General features: G+C 43.2%; 1 protein-coding gene across 2 annotated transcripts in view; it reads left to right on the top strand.

Moving 5' to 3' along the window:
• The window catches only part of COBL (cordon-bleu WH2 repeat protein), a 171,603-nt gene that overhangs the window by 14,967 nt on the left and 143,710 nt on the right, over positions 1–12,926 (top strand). For both annotated transcript variants that reach the window (XM_024764376.1, XM_024764377.1), the window contains exons 4-5: positions 6,233–6,330; positions 10,329–10,403. In XM_024764376.1, the coding sequence (XP_024620144.1) occupies positions 6,233–6,330; positions 10,329–10,403 (173 nt within the window). The remainder of the gene's footprint in view (positions 1–6,232; positions 6,331–10,328; positions 10,404–12,926) is intronic.

The raw sequence follows: 12,926 nt of genomic DNA, 5'->3' as shown, positions 1-12,926 counted from the left end.
TTCACAAAAGTGTCTATTTTAATGAGCTCATTTGATATCCGTTGGCTTTTATTTCACAAATATTGACCAGGTTGGGCTTTTAAAATACACACATATTCAAGTTTTCATGTTTTTCTACAGTTTTTAAAAAATTTTTCCCAATTAAAAAAATCTATATTTTCTTATTACCAAACTGTAATGGTCATAGTGGAACCTCCCCTTCCCCCAGATCTCCTCCTGAAGGTTCTGGACCCTGGGTCTCATTTGACATTCGAGAAAGGGTTTTAGCTCAGTCATGTACAAGAACATAGACTATTTATTCCTTCAAAAAAAAGTGTTCTGGCATTTGAGAGTAATGCATCTTGTGTTTTATCCGGTGTGTTTTTAAAACACAGCGAAGATGATTCTCAGCACCCGCTGCACGGGCCTGGCTGTTGCCGGTGTGTCTGTCTCATTATATCAGCCCTATTTAAATTTGGTTTCTGGGAATCTTTGGAAACAGAGCTTTCATTTGGAAAGACAGAAAAAGAGAAGGAAAGACAAAAGAAAAATTGCCCCACATTTAAGCATGTGAAGGGAAAAGTCTTCTGCAAACGAGTATTTCTGTTATGTGCTAGTCAATCGGAATATCTTGAAAGGTAGCTGTAGAATCTAATACCTGGGAAAAGCTTATGAAACTAGTCTCTGCATTAAGGAGTGGGCCCAGCAAGCCCGTGGGTGGTCTTCTGGGCACACGGGTGAGGCGGAGAGAGCAGAAACTGCCCGAAGTCTGGACCTCCCTCTTCTGACCCCGGTGCAGGGCAGGGCACGCTGTTGCACGTGGAGAAATAGCTGTCCCCCAGCCCCTGAGTCCTCCTCTGCACTGCCTCGGGCACCCTCCTGGGGACCCTCGTCCTGGGACCCCGGCAGCCTCCCCAGACAAATAAAGGAGCATCACCTGGCATGGCGAGGATGTGCCCTGCCTGTGGCCAACATCCTTTTCGTCTGGACCGTAATGTGCCATGTGGGCTGTGAAATATTTGATTATCATCCTTGCCGAACGCCTCCACCCATCCTACTGACAGTCAGACATTTGAGTAGAGAAGAGAACATTTCTGTCCGTGAGGAGCTCTCTTCTTTGCCCCTCTTGGGTTGCGCCCCCTCCCAGCTGGCAGCTGGGGAAGGGTAAAGGCCACGGGCAGGAGACGTGTTGTAGGCAGAGGCCCGCCCTGTTCTGGAATTCCTGGCGGTGGCAGCTTGAGAAAGCAGAAGGCTTTGCTGCCAGACAGCTGCGGGATTCTAGGGGATCCAGGCCAGGGCTGCAGGCCTGCTTTGCACTTGGCCTTCTCCTGCGGGGCACAGCAGCCTCAGTCCAGGCTGACACAGGGGCCAAGGCCTCGTCAGGTGCTGCCGTGGGTCAAGAAGCCTGTCTTCACTCTCTGTTGCCTGCCTTTTCCAGTTCTTCTGACCAAAACACAGTCGGAGCCTTCCCTGAGCCGCCGAGGTACAGTGAGCCCAGCGCTGCCCCGCCAGCTGCACCTTGCATGGCTCTGGGCTAGGACAATGCACGGGGTGACCTGAGGGGATGCAGGGCAGCACCTCTGGGGGCGTCTGGCCAGGCTGAACTGAGGTCGTGGCTTGGTTTCTTGACTCCCTGGTTGACTAAGAGAAGAACGTCCCTTGGGCAAGGGTTCGTTGTGTGGTTCTGATTGGTGAGCAGTGAGGGAGCTGTTTGTAGAAAATGGCCCTTTATGAACACAGAACTTCAGGGCAGAGCAGAAGTGGTCCATGCAGGAGAGGCCCCGTGCCCTTCTCACCTGTGCTTACCTGCCCTCAGGGTCCATCCTGCCTGCTGCAGAATCTGGGGCAGTGTGGATTGTGAAATCTGACCTTTTCTGTCATAGACAAGTATGTAAATGACTGGTCCAAATTTTGCATTCATTTCTTATAAATTATTTTTTATATATATGTATGTATTATGTATAATACATACATACATATGCATGCAAATATGTACATAGGCATGCATGCACACACATTTGTATTGGGACTTATATAAATCTTTTGGACTACACACACACACATAACACACACACACACACTCCAAGAGAGTCATTAAAATCCCAATGAGTGTTTGGATTTTATAGAAATTTCTGTCCATGTTTGGTAAAGTGTTTAACATTAGACTTTGTTTCAAAAAGAAAAATAATGCAGAAAATCTGGGCTTTGTTCTGGAGCCACAGACCAGGTGTCGTGTCTGACAGTGGTCTCCCTTCATATTCCTCACCTGTTACCTCCTCCGTCATACAGGGCAGATGGATGCTACAAAGAGAGGGACTCTCTTTTAAGAAGCACCACAGACACTTCTCCAAAGAAGACATACAGATGGCCAACAGGCACATGAAAAGATGCTCAGTATCACTAATTAGTAGAGAGATGCCAATCAAAACTATGATGAGGTGTCACCTCACACCAGTCAGAATGGTCATCATTAAAAAGTCTGCAAATAAAAACAAATGCTGGAGAGGATGTGGAGAAAAGGGAACCCTCTTACACTATTGGTGGGATTGGTGCAGCCACTATGGAGAACAGTATGGGGGGTCCTTTAAAAAGCTAAAAATAGAATTACCATATGATCCAGCAATCCCACTCCTAGGCATATATCTGGAGAAAACCCTAATTTGAGAAGATACATGCACCCCTATGTTCATAGGAGCACGATTTACAACATCTAAGACACAGGAGCAAGCTAAGTGTCCATTGACAGACGAATGGGTAAAGATGAGTTACATATATATAAAGGTATATTACTCAGCCATAAAAGAGAATGAAATAATGCCATTTGTAGGAACATGGATGGACCTAGAGATTGTCATACTAAGTGAAGTAAGTCAAAGACAAACACCATGTGATATATCACTTATATGTGGAATCTAAAAAAAAAAATGATACAAATGAACTTATTTACAAAACAGAAACAGACTCACAGACATAGAAGACAAACTCAAGGTTACCAAAGGGAAAGGGTGGAGGGGATAAATTAGGAGTTTGGGACTAACAGATACACATACTACTATATATAAAATAGATGACCTGTTGTATAGCACAGGGAACTATACTTAATATCTTGTAATAACCTATAATGGAAAAGAATCTGAAAGAGAATATATCACTCTATCTATATATCTATATCAATCTAGCTAGCTAGCTAGCTAGCTAACTGAAACTAACACAACGTTTTAAATCAGCTATACTTCAATTAAAAAAAGAAGCACCACGAATAGATAGTTGGTTTGAGCAGAAAACTCATATATACGAAGGCTTGATCAGTTCTGAGTGGTCTGATCTGGGGATATTGTAAGGCTGAGGGCAGCGGGGAGGGTGAATCAGAGCTCTTTTGACTGTTCTTTTACAACCCCCATGATGGGGATGGTCACTTAAAAACGTGCACATTTCCCTGCGATGCAGACCCAGTTTCCCCTCTTGCATTTACAAGCTTGGTGACCCTGATCTGGCCCCTGACGGCTTGCTCCATTTCTGCATCCGGAAAAGTGGACGTTTTCAATGAGCCAGTCCTCAAGGGCCCCTGCAGCATCCTCCATCCATCCACACCCCTCAGCTCATCCATATCACCTTCCAGATCACTCTGAAACTTCCAAACGGATGAGACACAACCTCCCCTGTGTTTTTATTCATATCTAAGTCATAGTAAATGAGAGTAAATTGAAACAAAATAAACTCCACACTCAAATTGCTATCCACTTAGAACCACGGCTTCTAGGTCTTAACTGGCATATTTTCTCCAGGCCTGGCTGCGACCCAGACGGGGCACCTTGGGGGTCTTGGCTGATGGGAACACGGTCAGGAAAACCAAGTGATCTTGCCCTGCCCTGCAGCCCATCCTTCCGCAGTGCCTGCCAGTCTCAAACCTCACAGGAGGCCCCATCAGTCCAGAATCTCCGAGCCTCACCTTTGAGATTAGACCGTCTGGTTGGGGCCCGGCTCAGAGCCGGGCAGCTGTGGGCTGTGGCCTCTCGGTCCCCTTGGGGCGGCTCTGTGCCCCGAGCCCAAGCCTCAGTCCTGGGGCTGGTGACCAGCCACTCCCCCTGTCCAGGAAGAGAAATGAGAGGCTGAATTTCTGATCCAGTCTCACCGTTGTGTGGCTGGCACAACAACCTGTGTGCCAGTGATGTGTTCTCTCTCCCTCATCTCTCAGGCACTGTCATCTCCTGCACTTGCTACATCTGTGTCACATAGCAGTCAATTCTAGAAACATCAGAGGTACAAACATGCACGTTGGTGCATACTTTTGTCCACATATAGCTTTACTCTGCGGTACAGAATATTTTGCTACAGGCTCTGGGCCTAACAGAGGGTTTTGGTGCAATTAACTGTGAACCCTACGTGCACGCGTGTTTCCGGGGGGATGCATGTCTCACCACTGAAGCCGGTCCCCTCGCTGGTTTGGATGTCATGTGATGTGGGGACCGCTGATTGGCCTGGCTGGAGCCACCTGCATGAAGCTGAGAGGCCTGGTTCCTGGGACTAAAACCGGAGCCTTTGCCACTGACAGAATGCAGGGATTCAGGGGCTTGGTTTTTGCTTTATTGGGAGGACACTATTACGTTAATGCAAGTCACAAAGGCTCTGACTCCCGCGTCTGCCTTCTCGAGTTGGAATATGAAATTCTTGGTTAACAGATGAGCAGTCCGCCGATATTTACCTGGTTTGGGTTGGTATCTTGGTGGCAGAGTTTGTAAGATCCAGTCCACATTTTCCACCAGTGGTTTGGCGGCCCAGCAGTTGGCAGTGGTGTGGGGAAATTAATTTTTTAGTCCTTCAGCAACACCTCAACATCTTTTCTTCTGGCCGTATCTGTGTGCCTTGGAAGACAAGAACAGGATGAGCGGATGACAAAGGCCTGGAGTGGCCTTCGGAGTGTCATGGATCAATGAATAATGGTCACAATGGTTGTGGTGGCACTGAGGGTGCCAGGCTTGGTCATCTGAGTCACCTTCAATCTGCAGATGGGGAAACTGAGGCCCAGTACGCCCACACGACGGTGTCCTTAAGCTCTACTCTGCTGGCTCTCAAGTGTGGTCCCCACAGCTTAAGCATCCCAGGGTGGGGGGTGCTTGTTGAGTGGGGAGTGCTGGGCCCCATGCCCAGAGTCTCCCATATGGGCATCTGGTGTGGCCTGAGGTCCCGGGGATGCTGCTGCCACCAGTTCTGCCTTGCCCTGGAGACCATGGCCCTTGGCTGAGTTGTCACCATCCTGACTGGCCTGGGCTTTGGTGCCCCATCTGAAATTCCAGAGCATCCATTCTAGCTCGAAAATCCCGCTGAAGAAAACTCCAGGAAATGGAGAAGATTGAGGATTTAGAAGTCAAGAATAAAAAACACAGTAGAAGAAAAAACAGGTCCCCTAGAGAATGTAATGAAAAAGGAAAACATCCTGTTTGAGGTAGAGGAAGAAAAATCTGGGGACATGGGTGATGGAGGAGCTGACGTTGTTATTTCAGATGTCCCCTGGGTAAACCATCGCTGTTACTCCACGTTCTGGAAAGGAGTGGGCTCCTCAAGCCGGGAAGCTGTTGATGTAGTTTATTTAGTTTGCGTTTTTACCGCCACCCTCATAATTCTTAAAGCAGATGTTTAGCACAGATGTCGCAGTCCCGAGAGCTGTGCTGTCCGGTCTGATGGTCACAAACCAGGCATGGCCGTCAGGCACGAGGCATGTGGCCAGTGCAAGCTGAGATGTGCCGTGATGTGCACAGTGCATTTTGAAGGCTTAGTACGAAAACGAATGTAAAACACCTCATTAATAATTTTATATGGATTATGGGATGGAATACTAATATTTTAGATCTATTGGGTTAAATAAAACATTATTAAAATTAATTTCACCTGGTTCTTTTTGGTGCAGCTGTTGGAAAATGCAAAATTACGTACATAGTGCCTTTATTTTTTGTTGCACAAAACTGCCCTAGAACTTCTGGATTTACTCGGGGTTTTTTTGTTTTGTTTTGTTTTTACAATACTAAAGATTATAAGAACCTTTAGAGATTTCCTAAACCCGGCTGGAGGCTTTGGGTGGCTCAGAACGCTTTGAGAGAAATAGTTGATGGTTTTGCTCTCTTATAAGAACTAAAGTTTCAGACTAGAGTAAAAAAAATCATTTGTTGATATTTTTAAAGTACTTAATCTAATGTTTCATATGCTGAAAAATAACTTAGTACTTTTTTTTTTTTTTTTTTTTTTTTTTTTTCCCCAGAAACCTTTAGAAAATCATCACTTGGCAACGGTGAGACAGATAAAGAGAAGAAAAAAATTCTGGGATTTTTCAAAGTTAATAAAAGAAGCGATAGTAAGGTAATTGATTCAGTATCAAATATCAGTCAAATTGACATATGATTCTGCATTCTGTACAGACAGTTTCTTGAGATGTTTGTCCTCAGCCTCTCTTGGAATTTGTCTAAATACACGTAGGAGTCCTCACTCCATCAGGGAGTAGGGTGCGTGTCGTGTCAGTATGCACAATGCCTCTCATATCCCACACTTGGTTCCTAAAACAGTGGTCTTGGGTGATGGTGTTTAATTCACCAGCAGAACACAAAGCTGTGCACCCTCTCTGCTGGTACCTGCACAGTCCTGGAAGGAGGTTGAACCTCAGTAAACAACCTCCGGATGGATGGATAAGTGACTGCATGGTACGGTTAAGTTTATATAAATACCGAATATCCCGACAAATGAACCAAATCTTCAGAACTTGTACAACCTGGTGCAGCCTCAAGGAGCTGCCCAGGGGCCGCTTTGTGGAGAAGAACATGAGTTGTTGAGCGGGTCCATTTGCCAGTAAATTTTAGATGTTCCCTGCTCCTCCCCATATGATTTGGGAACATGCTGAATAAGTTAATTTTATTGATCTGGTTGTTCATAGTTAATAAATCCTAAAACCGTAATTTGGGTACAGTGCTATAAAGTCGTAGTACAGAGAGTACAAATGAACACATTTAAAATCATCTTTGAAACTCTCAAGCTATACATGCCTTCTAACTACCAAGAAAGGAAAATGCTTGTGATCGCTATTGTGTTGGTTTAAAAAGGTTTATTTTGCTGGGTCAAGTATTTTCTCTTAACTAGTAGATGGCACTAAAAAAGACAGAACCATTGTGGGGAACGTTAGTCTTTAATCCGCCAGCTGGGTTTGGAAGCGTCCGCCGTCCATGGAGCGGTAGAAGAGGCGTGAGTAGGGTGGACGCACGTTGGTCCAGAGCCCTCTCTGCCCATCGCGTGGCCCTTGCATCTGTGCACCAGCCTGCACGTGTCCTGGCCTTCCGGAGCCCATGGGGTCAGAATTACCATCCACCCCATGTTCCTGATGAGGACGCTGGGGCCCAAAGAAATAGCCTTGCTCAGGGTCCTGGGGTTAGATCCCGCGTCAGCTTGCGGTTTGGAGGTGAGAGGTCAGTAAGCACGCTGGGTGGAAGCTGGCAGCCCAGAGAGAAGTCGCCACCTGAACTAGTGAGGGGTCCCTGTCCTCAGGAGTTTCTGCCAAACGCCAGTGCATTGCTGTTGACCGCCTGATGCTTTGATTGTGGATTCCTGATTCTCTGTCTTATTACTGATTGTGTGTGTTTCCCCCTGCTTCCATGTGTCCTTTGAAAATCTCTGCTCCGTGTGTGTCTCTACTTAAGATCTTCTGTGCCCTCACCCCACCATCCTGCCCCCCTCCTCTTCCCTCCTCCCCCATCCTTTCCTTTCCTGCCAGAATTACTTGAAATTACAGATTCAGTTTCACATTTGAATTTCCCTTCACTCTATTAATGTTGGGTTTCTGGTTCCTGTCATCTTTTAAAAAATATTTTATTGAAGTATAGTTGATTTACAGTGTTGTGCTAATTTCTGCTGTACAGCAAAGTGACTCAGTTATATATACATATATTCTGTTTCATATTCTCTTCCATTATGGTTTATCACAGGATATTGAATATAGTTCCCTGTGCTGTACAGTAGGACCTTGTTATTTATCCATCCTATATAATATAGTTTGCATCTGCTAATCCCAAACTCCCACTGCATCCTTCCCTCACCCCTTGGCAACCACAAGTCTGTTCTCTATGTCTGTGAGTCTGTTTCTGTTTCATAGATAGGTTGGTTTGTAACATACTTTAGATGCCACGTATAAGCGATATCGTATGATATTTGTCTCTGTCTGACTTACTTCACTTAGTATGGTCATCTCTAGGTCCATCCATGTTGCTGCAAATGGCATGCTTTTATCCTCTTTGATGGCTGGGTAATATGGTTCCTGACATTTGAGGTCAGTTTGCTGGGACTGCAGGCACCGCTGGCCTCTTTGGTTCTCACTATTCTAATTCACAGAAAATCTACCCTTTCCTCACACCAAGACCTCAAGAGCCCTTCTTCTTGTATCTTCCTGCTTTTGAGACATGAAACTGCCAGCGAAATCAGTAGGAAATCTAGAAATGCCTTTGTTTCAAGCAGAATAAGAGCCGAGTGCATGTGATGGTTTGGCAGTGTTTTCCATGAGAGTCTGAAACACCTGTGAAAATGCCACAGATGGTGAGGAAGCCTGGTCTGTGGGTCCCAGGGGCTTTCCCTCCGCCCTACCCCATCTTTCTTCGGTCTTAGCCTGGCTAGAAGTGTTTTTCCTTTCTCATACACCTCATCTTTCCCTCTCATTTATTTTATTTTATTTTGCCCTCAACTGCCCTTATACAGTCGTAACCTTACTGGATTATTTGTTGTTTTGGCATTCACCTTTTCCTTCCTTGTTTCTCTCTGTTTTTATTGTTTGAGGTGCTGTGCTAAATGCACCCTCCTTTAATCTTCTATAAACCCGGTGAGAGAGGCATTATCAACCCCATTTTACACACATTCTGCACATTCTGAGCAAATCCCAGGGCTAGTGTTGCCAGAATTCGGACCCGCCTGTCTTTCCAGAGCCGTGGCTCTCACCGTCCACACACTGTACAGTGCCTGGCAAGCCTGGGTCTCAGGTTTTCTTCATTAATGGCAGGAGGGTTTGGAGTAAATTATTTCTTTTATTTTTAAAATTTTTATAAATTTATTTATTTGTTTTTGGCTGCGTTGGGTCTTTGTTGCTGCGTGCAGGCTTTCTCCAGTTGCGGTGAACGGGGGCTACTCTTTGTTGCGGTGCGCGGGCTTCTCACTGTGGTGGCTTCTCTTGTTGCGGAGCACAGGCTCTAGGCGCGCGGGCTTCAGTAGTTGTGACACGCAGACTCAGTAGTTGTGGCTCGCGGGCTTAGTTGCTCCGTGGCATGTGGGATCATCCCAGACCAGGGCTCGAACCCATGTCCCCTGCATTGGTAGGTGGATTCCTTCCCTGGCAGATCACCAGGGAAGTCCTGAGTCAATCATTTTTTAAATGATTTCTAAAGCCCTGTGATGCCAGATAGTCTACACATGTCTGAGAGCAAAATACTAAGAACGGAGACATTTAAAGTTAAAGTGAGTCTTTATTATCTACTTAAAGGAAAAAACATGCATATGTGTGTGTAAAATCTCAATAGAGAATACGCTTAAAAAGATATCATTTTGGCTGAAGTCAATGAGGGAAAGTATCCTTCCTTGTTTTAAAACTTTGGAATTTTAATGCTCTTTCAACGTGATAACTTTGTTTCATTTTGACATTATTTATTCTCCTAACCAAGTAGTTCTGAAAATACCTTAGAATCACCTTAAGATCTAGTGTAACAATTGGATTCTTGGGTCACATCCCCAAAGATCCTCATTTGAGAGGGCAGGGTGTGGCCCAGAGCTGTATTTTCCAGGGCACCTGGTGGTTCTCTGGAGGTCACCACACCATCAAGGGAAACCTTCTTTTAAACCATGAAGTGAGATGTCATTATTGTTCACCTTTTATGGATAGGGAGTGAGGTACTTGGTGAGTTATTTTGACGTGTATCCAGTGGATCAGCAGTGCAGAGGTAAACTGAATTTAAAAGTAGAAATCCTCAAAACCTACTGAATTAATTGGTTTTCGGAGCTAATTGATCAGCTCAGACCCCCTGCTGTTTTCATATTGCATCTCTTCTAAGCAAAAGAGATGCTCTGGGGAAAAAGACAAAATGGAAACTCACACTCCATGAGTCATGAATTTCAAAACTGTGGTTGTCAGATCTGTGAGCACTGCTTAGGGACTATTTTAGAACAGCTTTCAGGTTCCTAAGAATCATGGCCGCGGATTACAGCTGTTTACGTAGACGCTGCTGCCCTGAGGGACGGCCAGGCTGGCGTGGTTTGCTTTAATAATTGCTAAGGACAACTGTTCTGTGTGATGCTGCTGTCACCTGCAGATGACGGGGGTCCTGCTTCTATTCCAGGCAGAGCAACTCAGGCAGCCGGGGGCAGACAGCGATGAGGATGCCTCCAAGTCCGCACTGGGAAGGGGCTCGAACGTGAGTACTAACACCGCAGGGGCTTCGTGCTAACCTCGTGGGGCTTCTGGCAGCTTTGCACCACCTTCCGGGAAATGAAATTCTAGATTAGTTTAGTTGTTTTTTGGGTTTTTATAAACTAGATAGTTGCACAAAGCGTCATGTGGCTTCTTTTTTAGTTGCCCGTGGTACATTCAGAAGATGAGGAATGTGTTACTTTCCGAATGTGTTAGTTTCCAGTTCTCCAGCCCCAGCCGGCGTGATCGGGAGGGCCCTTCATTAGAGTAACTGAGTTACACCGTCTGAAACCACTTCCCTGAATTCTCAGGAGCAGCTGATGGTTTTGGAGCCACACAGCCTGTTTCCTAAATTCTGCAGCCATACGTTGAAAGAATTTTTTAAAACTTTCTGTGCCCTCGCATTTCAAAGTTGGCATACAAAAAGCTTCTTCATAATTTTAAATACTTGAAGGAAAATATTTCATAGCATCTTATAAATATTGACATTTTAAATGTATCTAATAAAGTTTGATACGATCACTTTAAAAATCACATAGATACATAGACAAACCACAGAGACAAACTCTTCTATAACAATAAAACATTTTGCATTATTATTCTTTTTTCTTGATTTCACATTTCCGTACTGGTCCCATGTAAAATTGTATTCTATTCAATATATATTTTGTTTTTAAAAGTCTGTTTTAAATAGTTGAAATGACATGTGATACAAAACAAGAATATCTATCTAAATTAGATTTTTAAATTTCATGTGATCATAAAACTGTGGGTAGGAAAATACTCTTCTAGATTGAGTTCTTATTACCATTGCAAATAAATATAAACAATATAAATATATTAACAACTGCTGATATATAATTGTTGAGCGTGAAAAGGAAACCTTTCTTGAAAAGATATCTTTTAATAAGATGAAAGGTAATTTTTAAATTTATTCCATATGCCCATTAATGAACATAATTTATGGATAAAACCAGAAAAGCTTCAACATTAGTTGTGTGACTCTTTCTGTTTTTATTGGTTTAAACCCTGAGGAAATATTTTACATAAATAAGTACAAGAGGATGAAAAAAGTTCCTGCTGTAACAGTGCCTTTCAATTCTTTGAAGTCCTTCTGGTCAATCACACAGTGACCTATTATCAAATATTATTTTGATTGATCTTTTATCTGTACCTGACTAGGTTCTCGTTTAATTGGTCAATAGCCAAGATTTGGAAGCCATTTGACTTGCCAGGGGGGTTGTTACTCAATCACACGAAAGTTATTGATTTCTGGGAGGTATAAGAAAAGCACTTTATCAAGATTTCTCAGATAATAATTGCACTCATTACTCAGAGGCACGTTCTCTTTTTTTAAAATAATGTTTGAAGACATCTCTCCCAAAGGAACAAACACAGTAGAAATCAAATAATATATGTAGTGAAAAAAAATTTTTATTCATAAAGTATAATATACATATAAAGAAGTATTATCATTAAGTGTGATATAGTTTCTGAGATTGTATAAATTGTTTCTAGATACTTAAAGTAAATCAAAATGAGCAATTTGACATCATAACTCTTCATTCATGTTATATTTTTCAGAAGTCTCAAGTTAGAATTACATGTGTCCCAGCTACTGATTTTACTAACATGTTTATCTGAGCTAAGGGATAACAAAGCTGACCATTTTTAAAAATTGAGGTATAATCAACATACAACATTATATTAGTTTTAGACATACAACATAATGATTTGATGTATGTATATATTGCAAAAGGATTACCACAATTAAGTTTAGTTAACATCCATCCACCCAAAAAAAAAACAAAATTGTGACTGTGTGTGCTGATGGATGTCACAGGCACTTTCTAAACCTAATATATCATCAGTAAGTTTTGAGGAAAATGACATATTGTCAGTTTTCACTGAGGAAATTGACATATTGTCAGTTTTCACTCACTTTTGCCAAAATAGTGTTTTTTAGTGAATGTTAAAAATCTCGTCCCAAACTTTAAGTCTATTTTTGTCAGGATCTTAGGTTTATAGATTTAGCCCATTCGATTTATGGAGAATGTCTGCCATATAAATTAATTAGCAAAATGGGCCCTTATTGTCCAATCAAAAAGCCAAACCACATTTACTTTTGGTTAAAAAAAAAAGTCAAGTCATATTTTTAATTGAGTAAGTGTGTTAATATGTATCCTCCTGACAATTATCAATCTCAGTTCTGAATCTAAAGGTAGCAACTATGGATTCTCAGTTTCTCATCCATCACTTTAAAAACATAGGTGTTTAATGCCCTGGACTTGACGCTGTTTTTCCCTTTTGACTCCCATATTTTAAGGCTCTTTGAAAATCAGCTCTCAACTTTCCTGACAACCAAATCTTGCTGGTTTCCAATAAGAAGGATTTAACTCGTGGTGGGAACTCAGGCCGGGCTGGAGCCTGGGGTGACCGCAGCTCGTCCATAGAAACGCATGTGACCAGTGTTCTCATCTGACCCCAAATTAACCTGAGTACAATTACATAATGAGAAGGTCTCTTC

Source organism: Neophocaena asiaeorientalis, unplaced genomic scaffold (genome assembly GCF_003031525.2).
Source record: "Neophocaena asiaeorientalis asiaeorientalis breed wild unplaced genomic scaffold, Neophocaena_asiaeorientalis_V1.1 scaffold191, whole genome shotgun sequence".
Taxonomy (NCBI): domain Eukaryota; kingdom Metazoa; phylum Chordata; class Mammalia; order Artiodactyla; family Phocoenidae; genus Neophocaena; species Neophocaena asiaeorientalis.
Note: the sequence above shows the minus strand (reverse complement) of the source record. Positions and strands in the feature narration are given on the sequence as shown.